The 21,616-nt window shown below is 46.7% G+C and overlaps 1 protein-coding gene across 1 annotated transcript in view; it reads right to left on the bottom strand.

Moving 5' to 3' along the window:
* Positions 1-21,616, bottom strand: part of PALMD (palmdelphin) — a 67,982-nt gene that overhangs the window by 36,710 nt on the left and 9,656 nt on the right. Inside the window, exon 2 of the mRNA XM_088446819.1 lies at positions 869-949. Coding sequence (XP_088302945.1) covers positions 869-949 — 81 coding nt within the window. The remainder of the gene's footprint in view (positions 1-868; positions 950-21,616) is intronic.

The following is a 21,616-nucleotide window of genomic DNA, read 5'->3' as shown; positions in this document are numbered from 1 at the left end:
TGTCCTGCACAGCTACAAACACTAACACACACTGGGGGTCATTCAGACCTGGTCGCAAGCACCGATGTGCTTGCAACAGGGTCAATGGGTAGCCCTGCGCACGCGCAGCGGACGCAGTGCGCGTGCGCAAGCCCCGGAGCAAGAGAGAAACTCTCTCGCTCCGGAGCTCGCTACAAAAGGGGCGGCTGTCGATGTTGATCGACAGCTCGCCCCTTTTTGTAGGCGGGCCGAGGGGTGGTTTCCAAAACTGAGGCGTTCCTTAATGAACGCTTACTGTTTTGTGGGCGGCCGCACTGACATCAGCAGTGATATCAGTGGGGAGCTTCCTGCTCCATCAGAGCAGAAAGCTCCCTGGGGCTTGCGAGTGCCCAGACCCAACCTTAGGGTCTGGTCGCAAGCCCCGATGGTCGCGATGGTGATCACCATCGCGACCATCACCCTGGTTGCTAGCTAAGCTGTGGGTGGTAACCCACAGCTTAGCTTGCGACCAGGAGGCCGCACCAAAAAACAAGAAGCGCCCGCCCTCATTCAGAGAGAGCGATCGCTTCTTGCGACCGCCTCTGAATGAGGTCCAGTGTCTCCCTAAAGGCTGCCATCCTCGGCTTTAGAGCCAGACATTTTTTATTTTTTTTAGTCAATAGAGTTATTCCAGATATATAAAACCATACATCAAAAAAGGAACAGTTCATAGGACTAAAACTGATCTTTATACAACATCTCTGAAAGAAATAAAGACACAACTACCCAGGAATGCATATTTGTTTCACTTTACAAATACAAAAAAAAACAAAAAGTAATCTAGTTGATTTTAATGGCAAGTCAGAGAAACCTAATAAGTAACTACAAAACATTTTATTGCCTACTGTACCTTTAAATGATGTAAACTTAATTTTTCTTCTTCAATTTTAAGGCGTCTTTGAGCAATTTCTTCTTGCAACTTCCTTTTATCCTTGGAAAAAAAAAAATTAAATTCTGGTTTAAAATATAAAATAAACTTTGGCTTTGATTTGAATTATCAAACACAGTATAGCAAATATAAATAAGCATAAATGAGTTTTAAGCTATTAGACATAGTATTTAATTACTTTTAATTACTTTTTTTTCCCATATATAAATTAAAATATGAATACAATGTAAATACTATATTATGAAACAACAAAGGAGTGCAAGACATTAGCCTCAATGAACATTTGATTTGGAATTCTTGGCACCTAGTGTCATTGAATGTACGCTACTAGTGATGTCTGCTAATCTTCTGTCTCAATGAAGGCTTACATGTTCCCTACTGTTTAACTGTGTAAGTACTATTAATACCAATAACTGTCCTGATAATTTCAACAGTGTGCTGGCCACCTACACTCTGAAAAAGTGCCTCAGTCATGTTTTTGGTTATCTGGGTTGCTAAGAGGTACCTCAGACCTCAGTACGGTCGTTTACTGGTCCTACCCTTCCCCCAAAGGAGAGTGCAAAAGGCAGGGCTGTATGGACCAATAGGAGATGAATGGTCCATGTGATGTAATTCCACAATACGATACATATAGGGCCGTGAATGGCCCTCACCATTATTGCATCCAAGGGAAGCTAAGGTAATCCCTTCTCATTGGTGCGTCCGCTGGATCCTAGTGAATTTAAATTATGCTTATGATCATTCCACACCACAACCCTGGCATTCCAAATGCACCAGATACCTACAAAAGTATTCAAGAATTGCAGAGCGTCAGTGGAGAAAGTCACGCTCTAAGGTTGACTTCCTCCATTTCAAATTTATTCTCTCTTCCTACAGTGCTGCCCTGTCGTTCTCCAAACAAACATATTTCAAGAACCTCATCTCCTCCCAGTCCTCAAACCCCCGGCGTCTCTTTGCCACTTTCAACTCCCTACTCTGCCCTTCCCCTCCTCGCCTTCCCTCCTCGCTCTCTGCCCTCGACTTTGCCACCTACTTTAAATCTAAAATTGACTCCATACGTGAGGACATCATATCCCATCAGACCCTCAGCACTCCTCCCCCTCCTTGCCCTTACCACCCCTCCCCTTCTGTCTCACCAACTCTGACATCCTTCTCCCCTGCTTCTGGAGAGGAAGTCTTGGCCCTCATCCGGTCCTCCCCTCCTTCCACCTCCCCTCTTGACCCTATCTCTTCCAGTCTCCTCTCCCACCTGTCTCCTTCTGCCTGTTCCCATCTGGCTCACCTCCTTAATCTCTCCCTATCATCTGGCACTGTCCCATCTGCTTTCAAAAATGCTCTTGTCTCCCCCATTCTTAAAAAACCTACCCTTGATCCTAACATACTTTCCAACTATCGACCCATCTCTCTTCTCCCTTTTGCTTCCAAACTCCTTGAGCGTATTGTCTACAACCGCCTTACCACCTTTCTTTCCTCTCACTCCCTCCTTGACTCATTTCAATCTGGCTTCCTATCTCTCCACTCCACTGAAACTGCCCTCACAAAAGTCAGCAACGACCTCCTTGCCGCCAAATCCAAGGGCCACTACTCTCTGCTGCACTTGACACTGTAGACCACCCTCTCCACCTGCAAATCCTTTACTCTCTCAGTTTACGTGGCAGTGCCCTCTCCTGGCTTTCCTCTTACCTATCTGATCGTTCCTTCGCTGTGTCCTCTCGTGACTCCTCTTCCCCTCCACTTCCACTAGCAGTAGGAGTTCCCCAAGGTTCTGTTCTTGGACCTCTCCTTTGCTCCCTATATACATCCTCTTTAGGTGAACTCATCAACTCCTTTGACCTCCAATATCATCTCTATGCAGATGATACTCGAATTTACCTTTCCACCCCTGAGCTCTCCCCCTCGCTCCTTACCCGTATCTCCAACTGTCTCTCTGCTGTCTCTTCGTGGTGTCCCAGTGCTTTCTTAAACTTAACATGTCTAAGACTGAGCTGATCATCTTCCCACCCTCTTCCACTACATCACTTCCCACAATTTCATTATCTATTGATGGCACAACTATCTCCTCTAGCCCCAAAGTGCGCTGTCTTGGAGTTATCTTAGACTCCTCCCTCTCCTTTAAACCGCACATTCAGCACCTCTCGCAGTCCTGCCGTTTTCACCTAAAAAATATCTTCAGGATTAGACCCTTCCTCACCCAGGATGCCACTAAAACCCTCATCCACTCACTGGTCATATGTAGATTGGACTACTGTAACCTTCTCCTAGCTGGCCTCCCAGTCTCTCACCTCTCTCAACTACAATTGGTTCTCAATGCTGCTGCTCGGCTCATCTTCCTCTCCAGACGTTCTACATCGGCTTCCCCTCTCCTTCAAGCCCTACACTGGCTCCCCTTCCCCTTCAGATGCCAATTCAAGGTTCTTACATTCGCCTACAAAGCCCTCACCAAATCCTCTCCCGCATACATTTCTGACCTTCTCTCCCTTCACACTCCTGCCCGTCCACTTCGCTCAACTAATGCATGCCGCCTCTCTTGCCAACTGATTACTTCCTCCCACTCCCGCATCCGAGATTTTGCCCGTGCTGCTCCCTACCTTTGGAATGCTCTCCCTATCAGACTCTCCACCTTTCTACAAATCTTCAAACGGGCTCTCAAGACCCACTACTTCATCAAGGCCTTTCAGCACTCATCCTAACCCATCTCATGCTCTTTCCTTCCTATCTTCCCCTTCTGTGTCACGCCTGTCTGTCTGCCCCTCCCCTTAGAATGTAAGCTCTCACGAGCAGGGACCTCTTCCCTCATGTGCTTCTCTTTACATTTTCTTCTACTCTCTACTTCCCATTAGGGCACCTAACACGGGACTGCCAACTCCCGGCAGCGTGAGTGCTTTAATCACTATTTCAGCAATGTATATAAGTTGTGTCCTTGTCCTGCACTGTAATGTACTGTAAGTTACTTGTTTCACCTATTAGTTCTATGTACTATGTAAGGCGCTGCGGAACACTTGTGGCGCCATATAAATAAAGGATAATAATAATAATTACAAAAAAGTTTCATGGAACATTTTCTTTAAAATATTTAGTAAATGATGCATTATGACATCCTATAGTAAATTATTCTTTCTTAAATTTTTAAATGCAAAATTGAACAATGAAGTCTATGCACTGTCCTGTCACTTGTGTATCATATATAGCAAATCATGATCATGGGCGGGATGCATGACACGTGGCAATTTGCAATGCATCCCGCCACTCATCACATGCATGCTGTCGTTAATTACCGCTACTCAACAACAATAACGTTGAGAGAATATAATTTAGCCCAATGATCTACAAGTCGTACTGTTATTTTAAAACAAGATAGTCTGCAGATCTCTTGGTAATAAATGATCGGTACTGTAATTAGTATGGTCTTATTCTTATAAAAGACCAGCGACTAGGCACCATGATTATAATGAAGCCGTTAGTAACCAGATATTACTTTTATCTGTAATTATTTCAAAAGTAAAATATAGGCTCACTTTTTCTTCCACGCAACATTCACACTGGTTATGGCAGAGTATAAACAGCACTCCGCTGTTGTGTTTGTATGGCAGATGCATTTTAGTATAGAAATAAAACTGCATATACACAGTACTTAAAATGTGTCTGTGGCATACTTGCCACTCTGCTACTATTTCAGGCAGTCTCCCTGACTATCGCGTAATCTCCCTGAATCCCTGAAGATTCTAGGGGGTAAATTTACTAAGATGGAAGTTCTATTTAAGAAGTGATGTTGCCCATAGCAACCAATCAGATGCTACTTCTCTTTTATCTAGCACCTTCTAGAACACAGGTTCTCAAACTCTGTCCTCAGGACCCCAAACAGTGCATGTTTTCCATGTGTCGAAACCGAATAATTGGGTAAGACAGAATCTGTTTGTCAATCGGGAAAACCTGCACGACGCCATCTTGTGAATGGCAGCAAGACTCCATTTTAGAAAAGAAAGCTTACACAAGCGCCATTTTGTCAAAAATACATAGTACATAATCCACAGTGCAAAATTGATAAAAGTAGCAATTTTGCTACTCACAACGCAAAGTTGCTAAAAAGTAGCACGAACAGCTTTTTAATAATCTTCCCCTAACACCTACCGACGGTGTTTAGCAGACATAAAATAAACTTTGCAACACATTAAAATCACCACAGACTTATATTTGAGCAGTAGCAAAGTAGTGGTGTTTTCACTGCATTCACATTAACACATACGCGATGTAGCAAAAAGTAGCAAATTAGTGGTGTTTTCCCTGCACTTCATGTTAAACATAGGACAACGCAAAATAGCGATTTAGACGCACAGACAGCTTTTTAGTGACCTTTCCCAAACTCATACTGGCATGCTCACACACATACACAGAAGCCTTTCCAACTTAGTGCTGGTCGCTAAGTGCCCCACAGACCCTCAAACGCACAACGCAATTTAGTGTCATTTCTCCCCGCATACACATTTAAAAGCAATGGTCCCGCAGCGCAAAAGGAATGATTATTACTTGGTTTAAACGCAATGTCAGCATATAAAGAAATGAATGTTTTCTGTAACTATGGATTGGTAAATGACAATTGGACCGTGCTTGGTGCCGTACTGATCTACTCTGTTCCCACAGCATTCCGGTGGCATCGGTGAGAAGATCAGAACATGCGGCTATGAAATATGAATGTTAGAGAGAATAACTTCTTGAAATGTTGTATGCCATAGTTAAATTAGATTTATTATGCAGCGGGAAGGTGAACACAATCAGGCTGTTAGAGGCTGGGTTGTGTCTTTGCACTGACCTATGAATTGTACCGTAACGGAAGAAGAGGAACCAATGAGAACCTGCCAACGTATTCTATTGTATTGCTTATCCAGTACGGGTATATATGTGAGTGCTCTGAAACAAGATGCCAGTCTGCGGTGTTCCTGTTATGCTGTTCGACAGAGGTCTCATTATTGATGCCGGTATCTGGTCCCAGAGCGCACGTGTATGTATTGACTGTACCTTATGACCTAATGTTTGTACAATTTATTTTGTGCTCATTGTTAGATCATAGCGTGGCAACATCTGTACTTTTACCTGAATAATAATCTTTAGCGTGTTGGACCGCTATTCAATTGTCTTAGAGTTTTATTAATGGTATAATTAAACACAGCGCTAGTTAGCGACATCTTGTGGTTTTAGAAGGTATAGGCAGGTTTTGTCTTAGAGGTTCTAGGCAGGTGAATCTTAGAGGTTTATAGGCAGGAATGTACTAAAGGTTTATTTACGATTCAACACATGTCACCACACTGAATCAAGTGAAATAATTAGCTCCACCTGTGGACCTTTTAAAATGTGTCAGTGAGTAATGAGTACACCTGTGCACCTGCTGGGTAACGTGCAAAACGTGAACTGTGTGGGGTCCTGAGGACCAAGTGTGAGAACCACTGCTCTAGAAGATAATACCTGGAATCTGATTGGTTGCTATGGGTAACATCACTTCCTAATAGAACTTCCATCTTAGTAAATTTACTCCTAGCAGTCTCCCTGATTGCACCTTCCCCACATTATGAAGCTATATATATATATATATATATATATATATATATATATACACATATATATGATGTATACATCTAAATGGGATCATCAGTATAATTTCCATGCATTGGTTATTAGGCACAATGATCCCTATGGCTACATGCATTTTGTGAAAAGTATTAGTGTGTTTTTATCAAAAACTAGATCTTACCAACTGCTTTGGGGCTCGGTTACATTTGGATGTAAGTCAGTGTTATGACACGCCTCTCAGATGTAGCAGTACATGCCCACTTTAATGCGCGCCCATAGGTGTTGCTTTCACATTCTCCCTGAAATGCTCTTTCAAAGGTAGGCAAGTATGGTCTGTGGTCCATCTAGTTCAGCTGCACAGTCGCTGCACATTTAACGTTGCTGAGAATAGGGATCACTGGGCCCGATTCAGTAGCGTAAGCAAATGCGAGTACGCATGCAGGCCGAGCGATTGTTTAACATAGCGTATGCGTACAAGCCGCACTGCGCATGGGCAGCAATCGCATTGCGATTGCAGACGCACAGAGGAATCCATCACAAAGTGACAGCCTGTCAGCGTTTGGGGGTGGTCAGAAAAACACGCAGGCATCTGTGCAATTGAACGCGGTTTCATGGGTGTGCATAAATTAGCTACTGCGATTGCATACGCAGCATGAGCGCTCTCTGCGCGTGAGGAGACTTCCAGTTTCTGCGGCTGGACAGACTTGTTGTAAATTCTGCGTACCTGCGTGAGATGTTTGTCGATGGTACCGATGTTTACACAGAAGAGCAACATCGGATGGATATGAGAAGGAAGCAGTGGGCGTCTATCTCGGCTGTGCTTTGGCAAGCATTAGCATATTTTAGCAACTGCGATCAGTAGGCGATTGCAATTGCATACGCTACTGAATCAGGCCCACTGTACACTATGAAGAAGTACCCAAAGTCTCCATAGTGAATGCTGGACACACCATGACCACCACTTGGCGTTTTTGCTTGTGGTCAGGGTGTATTCAGCGTCCTATGAAAGAAGTAAACTAAAGTCTCCCTTACTATACACACCTCCCCTCATGGCTGTCACTGCTCGTCTCCAGCTGTACCCCTTGCCTGCCCCCCTTTTGTTCCCTCATGTCTTTTATAAGCAGATCTCCCTTCTATATCCTTCCTTCCATTTCTGTCTCATGTGTGGATAAAGTTACATTCTCTCTTTCTTGTGACCGCGGAAAAAGCATCCTTGGAATTCTTGCGGAAATCCTATGTGGCGATGTCTTCACAGAGAGCTTTCTAGAAACCATTGGGGAATTTCCACGATGGCAGGAAGGTAAAACAGAATAGGCCACATACTGTATAAGGCATATAGCTGTTCCCAGGGTCTTGTTGATGCTGATGTCCCTAAGGCATCAATGGCCCTAAAAGAAGTGATATGAAAGCTGCTTTAGCTCTGAACTTACATCAGACTAAATGGGTCCTGGACACAAGTCTACACAGGCCATGTGGCACAGTCAGTGTTAGGTGAAAGGGAACGAAGTAGTCAAAAATCAAAATGGGCCACAATCCTCAAGGTTTCAAAAAAAATATACCCTACTACTAATAAATAGTGTTTAATTTAGCACCAGAGCAGAGAGTGACACTTCAGGTAGGAAAGAGGAACTGCACGGGTTGTGACAGGTGCAGATGTCAGAATGAACACTAATAAATATTTTATAAACGGTTATGGAGTACTGGGGAATATGCTGGTGTTCCATATAAATAAGGAATAATAATTATAATAACAGCAAATTCTCATAATGGGGGAAGATGCTTATTTGTTGCAGCTGCACCTGTTCCCTACAGCAAAGTGTCTCTGAAATGTTGGCATCTGCGCTGTAATTGTTACAGTGCTTGGCACACAGTCACTCTCCTTCCTGTATAAATACAATATATTGTTCCATTCTCCATAGAAACGTGTATAGGCATAGCTGGATTGCTATTTAAAATTAATCAAGTTGAAGAAAAACTTGTAAACAGGTGTGTGAGAAAAAACGCTTTGCTAAAATGTAAGATGATTCTTGCACATTTATTTAACCCTCGTGTGATCTGCAATAGAATATTCTTGTTCTACCCAATGTCAGTGATGGAAACTATGGGCAATCACACAGGTAACTAGATCATACATGCTTACTCTCCAGACTTGGTCAGGAGCCTCCCGAAAATTGAGTGCTGCTCCCGGGCCCCCGGAAAATTAGGTAAACCTCCCGGGCCCCTCCATTCCCCCCTGCAATGCAGCCACAAACATTCGCAGCAGGGGGGGGGCTGATGACGCAATTTGCGCTGAATCGCGTCATCATGATCCCGCCCCCTGCTTCACAATGCCGGAAATATCTGCATTGAGTAGCGGGGCGGGGCGGGGCCGGGCCAAATTGACGTAATTACAAGCCACGCCCCAGCTCCGCCTCTAAATGTCATATTATTTGCCTGGCCACGCCCCTCTATGCTGGCCCCACCCCCTGTTAAGCCAACCTGGCTGCTCCCTCCCGGAGGAGGCAGCCAGGATGTCAGCAAGTATGAACTAGATACCCTGTTCTAAAGATAATGCAGAGATTGCCCTCCACACATACACACAACACACCAGTACCAACTACAACATGTTTGAAGGACGACTGTTAAACCTGGTGTTTGCAGGCTGTATTCACTTATTGTAGGTCAACTAAAGGGTTAAACATAGATGACGACGACATCTGACTACATAGTAGGTATCTTAGAACTAGCAACTGGTAATACAAGTTTTTGCTGGTAACACAGCTGCTTTGGAGAGTCCCAAAGCCAACAAGCCAATTTTCCAGTGTCTCGCCCACATAGACGACTGATGTAAGTGGAGATTCAGATACATGGGTGTATGTTGCTAGGAAAGACCCATCTGACACTTCCATAGCAACGTCAGTTTGTGTATGTCTGTTTCAGCAGCATATTCCAGAGGTATGCAACTTCATCCTTACAATAACATCTCACGCAGGCTTTTCCATATTCATGTGAGCACAGGTGGCATAATTGGTGACTTACTTATTTTTATAGATACTGCACTGGTTATGACATTGCACACCTGGGCTCCAAGGAAAAACACACACACACACACACACACACACACACACACACACACTTTCCTACTTTGAAAAAGCACTTCAGGGAGATTGTGAAAGCAACACCTATGAGTGTGCGTTAAAGTGGGCGTGTACTGCTACATCTGGGAGGCGAGTCATAAAATTGATTTACGTTCACATGTAAATGAGCCCCAAAGCAGTTAGTAATATCTACTTGTTGATGAAAACACTCTGATACTATTCAGAAAATACATGTAGCCATAGGTATCATTGTGCCTTAGAACAAATGCAGGGAAACAATACTAAAGATACTATATATATATATATATATTTTATGGAACAGCTACATAATGGGGGTAAGGTGCAATTAGGGAGATTGCTACTATTTCAGGGAGTCTCCATGACAATTAGGGAGAGTTGGCAAGTATTACACACACAAACAAAGTGTATCTTAATATTTCAGCCTAATGCTGGGCATACACTATACAATTATCTGTCAGATATCTGTCCAATCTGGCTGGTTAGAATGAAAATCTGGTCATGTATGGGAGCAAATGACAATCAACCATTTGCTCACAAACACTGGAAAACAGACAAAAATGGTCGTTCAGACAAATTGGTTAAAACACACAAATGTAACCAATTTGAACAATTCTTTTTTGTCCGTTCTCCAGTGTTTAAGACCATATCATCAACTGTCATTGCTCCCATACATAACCAGGTTTTCATTCCAACCAGCCAGATTGGACATATATCTGACAGATAATTGTATAGTGTATTGGTGCATACACACGGTCAGATTTGTCAGATGAACGATTTGAACGATTTCAGACAGTATTAAAATGAATGGAATCGTCCAAATCTGACTGCAAACACATCAGATGTCAGATATCGTTATCTGACAATCGGTAACGCTCATCGTTCATTGTTGAAGTCTCACATTTCAGATTTTCCTTCAGATATGAACGATTTTTAAAATAGTTATCGTTCAGATCTGAAGGAAAATCTGACCGTGTGTATGCACCTTTAGCCCAGCATTACTCTGGGATCATTATCATGTGTGTGGACACTTTATTAACAGTGCATGTTTTCCATATATCCTATTTGGAGCACATGTGTAGTCATTACAGACTGATTGGTTGGTACTTTTTCTGTCTCCACTTTATCACTCTCCAAGGCTTACAACCAGGGGCGTATTAAGAGAGGAAGGGGCCTGTGTGCAGTCCCTGTTCTTTCTCCCCGGCGGCCGGCAGCAGACTAACAGCTGCCGCAGACTCTGGGCACTAGTCTGTGCCCAGAGTCTACTGCGCATGCGCAGGTAACTGGGAAAATGGCAGCGGCAGTCATTTTCTAGGCATTTTGCACATAGGGCTGCGGCACCCGTTGTGGGATTTCGGAGCTGTATTAGAAAATATGGGTGCAGGGCCCCCCTTGGACCCAGGGACCCGTATTCATCGCACACCCTGCACCCATTATAGATACGCCCCTGCTTACAACATCTCCCCTTTGTGAGGAGATCTGGAAAACGGATACGGTTAGTTGTCCCGCTAACGTGCAGTAACAGGTACACACTAGACTGCCCACCCCTGCACTAGACAGACATTCACTTTTAAATAATGACTATGTTGTAAGAGATTGATCAAAGCAAATTTCCAAATAGTGAAGGTTCTTTGTTAATAGACCAGTGGTTCTCAACCTCAACTCAAGTTTTCCCAACAGGTCATGTTTTGCGAAAGTCTGTCTGTGGAAGCAGGTGGGATAATTACTGACCCAGCAAAATAGATTATCTCACCTGTGCATGATTAAAGAAATCCACAAAATATACTCTGTTGGTGGTATTTGAGGACTGGGGTTGGAGCACCATTGTAATAGACAGGTTGACTTCCATCTCATGAATAGCTCATTTCCATGTCATTAAACTTTAAATGTACTTATTATGCAATATAGATCTGTGCACGTTCATTTTGACCTGCACTCAGTGGCGCAATTTTTGGCAAGATCAAGATTAAACACTTCTATTGCCTCCAGTAGTTATGCCACTGATCGCACTCTAGTACATGATAAACTATTTTCACATGACAGGGACTCCCATGCAGGGATGTATCTATAATGGGTGCAGGGTGTGTAATGCACACGGACCCCCAGATCCCATATTACTTAAAAAAAAAAAAAAAAAATCCTTACCTCTCGGAGGTCCTGCGCCGGGTGTCAACGCTGTACAAAAAGCCGGAAACATGGTTGCCACGGCAATTTTTCTGATGTTTTGCGCATGCGTAGTAGACTCCGGGCACACTCTAGTGCCCAAAGTCTACTAATGCTCCGGTGGCTGGCCAGCCGCGCTAGTCGCGGCCGGCCGTCCGGGAAGAGAGGAGGGGGCCTCGGACGGGGTATGCACACGGGCTCCCTCCTCTCTAAAGACACCCATGCTCCCATGTATCCTTTTTTTCCTAAGACCAGGGCCGGCTCTAGGGGTGTTCGACCAGTGCGGTCACACAGCACCACCCGTAGAGGGTGGCACCCCTCCCCAGCATCCCGATTTCAGCGGGACAGTACTGTCCCGCTGTTCCACCCACTGGCCAGAGTGGCCTGCGGATAGTCAAATCGGGAGGCTGGGGACCCCCACCACCGCAGCTGTGCTGGACCCCCAGAGAGTGAATGGATGCCACGCGCATGCGCGCGTCAACCATACACTGACGGGAAAGGGCTGGGGGAAGCCCAGCCAGTGACGAAGTGCTGGGCTTTACCCCCAGCCTGACGTTATTTGGAGGCGTGCCATGCGGGCACGCCTCCAAATAACTTCACACAGGGGGCGTTGCCTATGTTAATTAGGCCACGCCCCCAAATTCGGTCGCGCACGACTTAGCCGCGCGCGAGGCTAGGGCGCTCTCTCAAGAGCCGGCACAGAGTGCTCAGAACCCTGGAGCCGGCCCTGCCTAAGACAGGGGGCTATAGTCTAAGTTGGTTGGAGCTGAATAATCAGCGTAAAGTACACCGCTTTGTAAATTTAGCCCAGGATCTGATTTTCTTTCAGGAAAGCTGCAACACTCAACTAACAGATTTCTGATGCACCCTAATTCACTGTATTGACGATTGGTGTAGAAAGCATACTAGAGATGACTGTCATATCCCGGCAAGGGTGAAATGCCGGGCGTCTAGATGTAGACGCCCGCATTTCCCCGACGCCGGGAGACCGGCGCCCGGCATCCCGATCGTAGTGATGCCGGGCGCCGCGAGCGGACAGCCGCGCGGGGGGGGGGGTTAGGTTTAGGGCTCCCGGGGGGGACTTTGGGTTAGGCACCCCCCGGGAGGGTTAGGGTTAGGCTAGGGGGAGAGAGGGTTAGGGTGAGGCACCCCCGGGGGGGACTTAGGGTTAGGCACCCCCCCGGGGGACTTAGGTTTAGGCAGCGGGGAAGGGGGTGGTTAGGGTTAGGCACCCCATGCGGCCGGCGGTATTTCATACCCATTCCGAGATACAGGGTCTGGGATTCAAAATAAAGTATGGGATGACTTTATGAGCAAATATCAGACCATGTATAACGTTTTCACCGACTTTTCCGAGAATGTTCGGGAGTGTGTGATCTCTCGGGCTCCTGTGAAAGCTGGACAGCCCAAGCCAGGTCAGGCAGAATAGTGATCAGTGCAACCATAGGGGAAATATTTGCTTCATTATGCTCCACCTACCAATGAGTGATGACACAATAGTCATCCTGCTGTGGTGGGCTAGTGTTATATACAATTCACTCCATTAGGTCCCATTCAGTCCCAAATTCCCAGAGCTACATTCTTCATCTCCCAGGCATGAGGCTTGGAAAGACCCTGGGCCCCCACACATGGAGGGGCCCCCACTAGCCGCTAGTGTCGAAGCTGCTAGTGTAGTGTAGACCGCAGTGAGTGTGGCCACACTACACAGTTACAAACACACAGCCGCCGCCGGCAGCTGTGTGTTTGTCACAGCAGCCGATGAGAGTCAGACAGACTGTCATTGGCTGCTGCATCAACAGAGGGAGCCGGCTGGAGCTCACTCATAAGCTCTGCCTTCCAGCTCCCCCCACAGCGGGTGATGATAGGAGAGATGTCATGACGCTGACGTCTCTCCCAGAGTGCAGGAGAAGAGCCGGGACTCGGAGCGGACAGCGGCGGTCGCGTCAGGAGTGGGGATTCAGGCAAGGTGTGTGTGTGTGTGGGGCACTGCATAGGGGGGCGCTTCATGGAGGCACTGGGGGGCGCTACTACGGTCAATGCATAGGGGGGACTACTACTGGGGGGCAATGCATAGGGGGGGACTACTACTGGGGGGGACTACTACTGGTGGCACTATTTAAGGGGCACTGCTTAGTGGGGGACCACTACTGGGTCTGGGGGCACTATATAAGGGGGACTACTACAGTGGGCACTGGATAAGGGGGACTACTACAGTGGGCACTGGATAAGGGGGACTACTACAGTGGGCACTGCATAAGTCGGACCATTACTGGGGGCACTGCTACTGGGGACATTGCATAAGGAGCACTACTACAGTGGGCATTGCAAGAGGGGCCTTACTACTAGAGACATTAAGGAGAATAAAAAGGAAAAAAAATGTTTCTAGGGTGACAAGAAACGGTGGTATATAGGGGCCCCCAGAAGTTTGTTGCCCAGGGCCCCCTACAGACCTTAATCCGGCCCTGCTTGTAGGTGACCAGGTTTCTCTTTCTGAAACATTGTACACTGCAAATCACAGATATCATACAAACAACTATTGGCTTGATACAGCAAGAAACGCAACTGCTAATAAGCAAGCAACCGTCCGATTGTTGCGTATCGCACATGCTTCGCAGTGCGCGAACCGGCCACTGCGATACAGATCCATCGCAGAGTCATTGACAGGAAGTGCCATTTGTGGGAGGTGATGGGAGGGTGGTCGGGGAAACGCAGGCGAGCCAGTGTGTTTCAACGCTGTTGCATGGGCGTGTATAAATTATGAGCGTGAGGCTGCGATGGTACTCGATTGTACCGATGTTTTCACAGTCTTGCTAAACATTACGGATGTGTGAAAGGTAAAGTGGGCGCCGTTATGTAATGCTGCGGCGGCATAGCGATCGCAATGAATCAGCATACTATCGCAGTTGAACTGTGGCCCTGATTCAGAGCGCTCGCTCTGAATCAGGGCCGTTCTTCTTGTTTTTCAGCGCGGCCTCCTGGCCGCTCGCATAGATGTGGGTGACCACCCACAGCTATAGCGAGCGGCCAGGAAGATTGTCGCAATGGTCAAGACCATCGCGACCATCGGGCTTGCGACGAGACCCTTGTGGTAGGGTCTCGTTGCCGCAAGCCCTAGAGTGCTTTCGGCTCTACCAGAGCCGAAAGCAATCCCACTGTGATGTCAATGGGGCCGGCCCCAGACGGTAGGCGTTCCCAAGGGAACGCCTCCGTCTGGGCAGCCACGCCCCCTGCCCACCCACCAAAGGGGGCGTGCTGTCACTCAACATCTACAGCACGCCCCCTTTGGTACGAGACCCGGAGCGACGGTTTGCCCGTCGCTATCCGGGTCTCGCGCATGCGCACGATGGAGCCAGCTCCATTGTGTGCATGCGCACTGGGCCACCATCGACCCGCTCGCGAGCGGGTCTGAATCAAGCCCTGTGTGCGTAATCGCTATTGCGATCCGTAATGAATCCGGCCCTATAGCCTCTAGATTTTACAATAGCACATGCTACATAATAGATGGCTGGTAAGTACTGCATGGCGGTATTCAATTGTTTCGCCCCCTTACGCGTCCAACAGAAGATATTCAATTGTTGTTCCTGTCGGTTGTGAGAGCAGCTGTCGGCGCATAATTTCAGCTCGCAGCTGAAATGGGTGAAAACTGACCTGTTTGGGCACCCAAACAGAACTTTTCACAATCGCGCCCATCACTTTGGTCAGGGGTAGCCGTTTTACGTGGCTAAACCCGACCACTATGGGTGAGATCAGCGCGAAAATCAGCAACAATTTAATCATACATGCCTACCTTCCCAGTTTTCGCGGGAGGCTCCTGATTTTTTGGGTAACCCCCCGCACCCCTGGAAGGGTAGGCACTACTCCCACATTCTGCCCACTTCCTAGCGAAATGAGCAGAATGGGGAAAATTTCCGGGGAGATCGTGGGTCCTCATGTAGGGGGCGGGGCTTAATGGTGTGATTCTTAATTGCGTCATTTAGCCCCACCCCCTATGCAAATATGAGCTAATCGCAGTAATTTACCATGAAGGGACAGCAACTCACTTGCTTCTCCTCCCTGGACATCTCCCGGGATGAGAAATTAAAGGTAGGTAACTATGAATTGAATAGCACCCCGTGGTGATCTCCCATCACTTTAGACGGGAGATCGGGCACGTTATAACAATTGAATACCGCCCAAAGCAGGGGTAGCCAACCTCGGTCCTCGTGAGCTACCAACAGTTCACGTTTTCCAGACCACCTAGCAGGTGCACAGGTGTATTCATTGCTAACTTAAGGCCCCCATACATCAGAGATTGATTGCAGCAATCGTGCAATTTGCAATCGATTGTTTATAAAAAATCTTTCCCTTTTTTAATCGATTGTGGCAATTCTGCAATCTGCAATCGATTGAAAAAGGAAAAGATTTTTATACACAATCGATTGCAAATTGCACGATTGCTGCAATCAATCTCTAATGTATGGGGGCCTTAACACATTTGAAAAGATCCACAGGTGGAGCTAATTATATCACTTGTGATTCTGTGAGGAGACCTGCAAAACATGCACCGTTGGTTGTTCTTGAGGACCAGGGTTGGCTACCACTGGCCCAGAGTGTCACAATTAGTACCACTCTGATCAACTGCTTTGTTCGGTGTTCTTTAGAGTAACCACAACCACCAGCTTTTCTCTACCCTCTCTGTCCTTTGCTAGTCTGCATTCATGCCTGTTGATTGAAACAGTATCCCAGATGCAACATTATAACCGGACACTGCTTGTTCCATCACAAGAATCTTTATAGCATTCCTAATTTCATGTTTACAGTCAGTACAAGGTGACAAACACCATGCTCAAGTACACGGCTTCTGACCTAGAATAAAAGAGCTACTAAATAATGAAGTTACAGTATTATGCATTTAGGGAAACTGATATGTACATAGCTATAGTACAGTCTATAATTTAAGCTGCTGCTCATCCATTGCTTCTATATTAGTCTTTCCGCTAACCAATAGTGAATGGTATGTAGTCAGGAAGCCGCCGGCTTCCCGACTGTCAAATCCCGGTATGGGACTAATGATAGGCGTCTAAATACCGACAACTATCATCAGCTCCATGGCGAAATCCCGACGCCCGGCATACCGAATGGTAAGCCGGGGGTCAGAACTTGTTAGCCGCGTGTAGGTAAGCCGGGCTTCGGAACCAGTTAGCCGCGTGTGTGGAGGGGGGGGTTTAGGGGACTCCTGGAGGAATTTAGGGTTAGGCACCCCCCCAGGAGGGTTAGGATTAGGCTAGGAGAAATGGGGGTTAGGGTAAGGCACCCCCCCTGGAGGGTTAGGCTGAGGGTGCGGAGAGGGGGGTTAGGGTTGGGCTAAGCACTGGGGGGGAGGTTAGGGTTAGGCACCCCTAAAGGTTAGGGGTGGGGGGGAGGGAGGGTTAGGATACATACCAGGCGCCTTCGGGATCTTCATCTGCCGGACTTCCGGCATCGGTATTTCATCCGCCGGGCTTAGGTCCGGAGGTATGTCATACCGATTCCTAGTGAACAATCCAAGGAAGTTGTCAGTTATTCTGAAAACAACTTTCCTTATGGACATTTATTAGAGACCAAGTGCTTACTACCTTTGTTCATTATGTAAGACTCAGCATAACATACCTCTCAACAGTCCCACTTTTTGGGGACTGTTCCGTTGTCCCACCAGCAGGCCATAGGGACCCACAGGAGGAAGGGGGGGTGGGGGGGAGTGCATGCGCACAGCATCTGTTCACAATGTGGCGAGAGCCTTGGGGTAGCCCAGCATCTCTAGGTAAGGGATGGCCAACGACCATGATGGTTCACAATCATCAATGGTCTATGGCCAATGGTAAGAGTTTCTTTCCCCATCTATGGCACGACACCGATGCCGCAACAATGGCGACACCTGACGTTAACAAAACATTGGCCAGATGGCTGCAGTCTGCACATGTGCAAAACTCAACCATTCGATGGCTAACTCATCAATGGTTTTATACCAATGGTTTAAACCCATCGGTCATCAATGGTATATAGCCATTGATGTCCATTATTATCTCCAGGAGTGCTGGGCACACCCAAAGAGTGATGAAAATAGTGGACACCACAAGAACACACCCCTTCCCATGAGGACTCTCTCCCTTTTTGGAGGGGCTCACGCTTTTCAGCTACAAAATGTTGTAAAAAAAATTCCTAAAAGGGAGATGTATCGAACCTTTTTTATAGATAAATGATATCAAGAAGCCGATTGGTTGCCACTTTATCTCTGCTGAAGGTTAGCTACACCTCCCCTTTAGTCCTCATGCTATACACTATATTGTTGCTGAAGGATAGTATATTTCAATTGAAATGTAGCTGGCATTTCGACGGTCAGGATGACATTACCGGAATCTCAACAGCAGTCAGAATTCCGGCACCAGGATCCCGACCGCTGACATCACAACGGTATTGGTGTTAGCAGAGCCGTAACTAGACTTTTTGGTGCCCTGTGCCAGAAAGAGCATTAGCACCCCCCTCATTTTTCAAAGGGACATAATGCACCCAATAAAGGGCCATGGCTTCATGGGGAAGGGCTAGGGAAGAGATAGGAGAGGCCAGGAGATGCTGGGGATGAAATAAGAAGCTACAACCAAGAATGATAATAAACAGAAATTTGACAGGCCCAAACAGCGCCCCCTGACCTGTGGTGCCCTGTGCTATGGCACTGGCCACACTACCCTAGCTACGGCCCTGGGTGTTAGGCTGCGGTGGAAGGGGGGTTCGGTTTAGGGGCAGGGTTAGGAGTAGGGAAGGAGAACTTACCTGGAGATGTCGGCCAGGCCGGATTAAGGTTTGTGGGGGCCCCTGGGCAACAAACAGGTGGGGGCCCCAATTAAATATTGACAAAATGGGGGTATGTGCAATAGGGACCATGGGCCTGATTCAGAGCCGGACGCAATTAGCGCTCGCTCGTCCAGAAAATAGGGGTGGCTATTCAAATCAACCGTTCGCTATTTGCGGTCTGTTCACGCCTCTAGGTCTGAACGAGCGAACCAAACTTGCGGTCGTTTTTTGAAAAAATACGCCCCCTGGCCGCTCGCATCCTACGTCATGTCCGCTATTTATTAGATTAATCGAGTACATCGACCAGGGTATGAACTGCTCGCTATTCTTGGGTTTGGTTTTTCCTACCACAATCTTGCGAGCAGTTATGACTATAAAATAACCCAGTGACGTGGTCAGTGACGCTGCTGTTTTAATTATGCACACCCATAAAACGCCCATTTTGACCTTTAAGCACGCCTGCGTTCTGATCTCCACTTCCCGTTTTCAAGCACCTTCCCCTGTTACCACCCACATACGCCTCCTCCTGTCACTCAAATTATCAGGCATTCGCTATTTTGCGAGCACATGAATTTCAACCGCACTGACTGATTCGCGCATGCGTATAACGATCTGTACGCATGCGCAGTTGGGCAAACATCGCTCGGAGCGAACGAGCGGCCGCTTACGAGCGGCTCTGAATCAGGCCCCATATCCCTTAAGTGTTACATTGATAAACAGCAATAAGCTAAGCGGCCTGGAAGACACTGGCGGCGGGTGCAGTGGCGCTGTTGGATGCAGGGGTTATGTGCCCCTAATCCAGCACCCGGTGCACGCGCACCTCCAGGCCCCCTAGTTGCGGCCCTGGCCTGGGAATATATATGTATCATGGTGGCCAACTTTCTGGCTGCCCCTTCCAGGAGGGAGCAGACAGATCGGCAGGGCAGGGGGGCGTGGCCGGCACATGCCCCCCTCCCTGCCAATCTGGGTGCTCCCTCCTGGAAGGGGCAGCCAGAAAGTCGGCAACTATGATAACAAGTAAAGATATTTCATTTACCTATCATTGCTTTTGACCTGTACCATAGAGAATAAGAGTGCGCAGGTCCACACAGATTCCTTCCACATGATTAATCCACTATTGTATATCGTCAGATATCCATAAAGGGTAACAGCCACTTTTTATACTATTAAGATTAGAACACATTGGGGACCCAATTATCGTTCAATACAGTCCTTTAATATACACAGACAACACTTTTTTTTAAAATAGTGAACCGGTTGTGCGCAGCATTTATTTCTCATTGTACTATTTATCGGATGAAGTCAGACATCCCTAAGGGCAGCGGAACACAATAAGAAGTCCTCGTCATTTACACAAGGTGCGCAGATCCACTGTTTTTAAACCATATTTATGCTTATGTCCAGGCGTAAATAGCTTGCACCCTTCTTACATGAAAACACACATCACAATCCAAATCCCCCTTATTTCTTGTGATGTATTAGGAGAGATGGTGCCGGCACAGGACATAGCAAGATCTGACACTGGCTCAGAGTCTTTGCTATCTTCTGCACGTGTATATGTGTCTCTGTGTCTCCCAGTGCATCAAAGGGTTACTGCTGATGAAACCATTTGCTGGGATTCTCTTACCTATTTATCAGGGATCGCAGCGGCACAATCCTCTTATCACTACACCATCTTCAATAAAGCATTTTTTTTAAACTACATACTGATACATCATTTGTTCTTTTCTACTAATATTATTATATTTTTTCTCCAAATGCAAAACTGGAAGCTCAAATCCGGTCCATTGAGCATGTGTGTACCAGCAAAGACAGTTCAAGCATATTCATATGCAAAGCAGTATGGCTGGTACACAACAGATGAATGACAAATCGTCCACATCGCTGTGTACTCACTATTGCTCGCTCCTGTGCACCGTTCATTGCATCTTCTGATCTGCTGTACATGTACGGATGATCAGATGATATCACATGCAGGGCTGAGGAGTTTAATGTAGGACGGAATGAGTGATCGTTCAATCATTCATTAAATCTTCTAGTGTGTACCTACAATCTTGCATGGTCTGGGTCGAAGGTAAATCGCCCCTACCATCGGCAAGATTGACGGGTAGTCTAGTGTGTACCCACTGCAGCCTGCCAGTATCACCCAGCTCCCGTGGTATGTTGTGGCAACTGCAAATCTTTGTCATCACCACTTCTTCATGAATAGAAGACGCAATAGTTTCCAAATTACCCATAAAACAACACAGGGAATTTCTTGGGCCTAGAACAATCAGGAACAGAGAGAGGCTGCTTGAAATTAATGGTTTGTGGATGCTGTGAGTGACATCAGAACATAAGTCCTTTTTTAGGAATATTTCCCATGCTTCATGTATTTATCTGGAATATTATTTTATATGTTTTTCACCAGGGAAACAGTGAGGGGTGTGCAATGGGTGCTCTAGCCCAGTGTGCAATGCAGAGAGGGCAGTATGGTTGCTGCCCCAATGGCACACTGGAGAGGCAGCTTGCCACCCTCTTTCACCTTGCAGGCTGCCTGAAGAAGCACCCCACGGTATACCAAGGTACTGGGCACATCCCTCCAGGTAGCTCCCAGTACCCCCCAGCAGTTTATGTGTAACGATAGGATGTCACATGCACCAGGGGATTGGCGTGCCTGCCCAGAACACAGAGACACCCTGCTATGGCACTGTTTTGCACCACACAGCCAGCTCCACAACAATACTAAAAATTTCACATAGTTGGGCACATCTGACCCAGAAATTTCAGGATCACACTTGCCGAATGAAGGCAATGTTTGACATCAAAGTAATCAACAGCACCCAGTGTGTAGGTAGGGATTACGGTGGTATTAAATTATTTAGTACCTACTACGATAAACTCCTTCACTACCAGATGCTATAATCCCTGCTTCTATTCTACAAGTATAACACACAGCCAGAATCCCCAGATCAGGATATCCCACCTATCCTAATATACCCTCAGATATGCTTGTGAAGTTCAGAATCACAGGACACAAATGTACCCTCGGTATTAAGCAATATTAAAGGCTAAAAGGTCAATCAGCCTGGAAATAGCATTT

The sequence above is a fragment of the Taudactylus pleione genome, unplaced genomic scaffold, assembly GCF_031769625.1.
Source record: "Taudactylus pleione unplaced genomic scaffold, aTauple2 ptg000406l, whole genome shotgun sequence".
NCBI classification, from domain to species: domain Eukaryota; kingdom Metazoa; phylum Chordata; class Amphibia; order Anura; family Myobatrachidae; genus Taudactylus; species Taudactylus pleione.
Note: the sequence above shows the minus strand (reverse complement) of the source record. Positions and strands in the feature narration are given on the sequence as shown.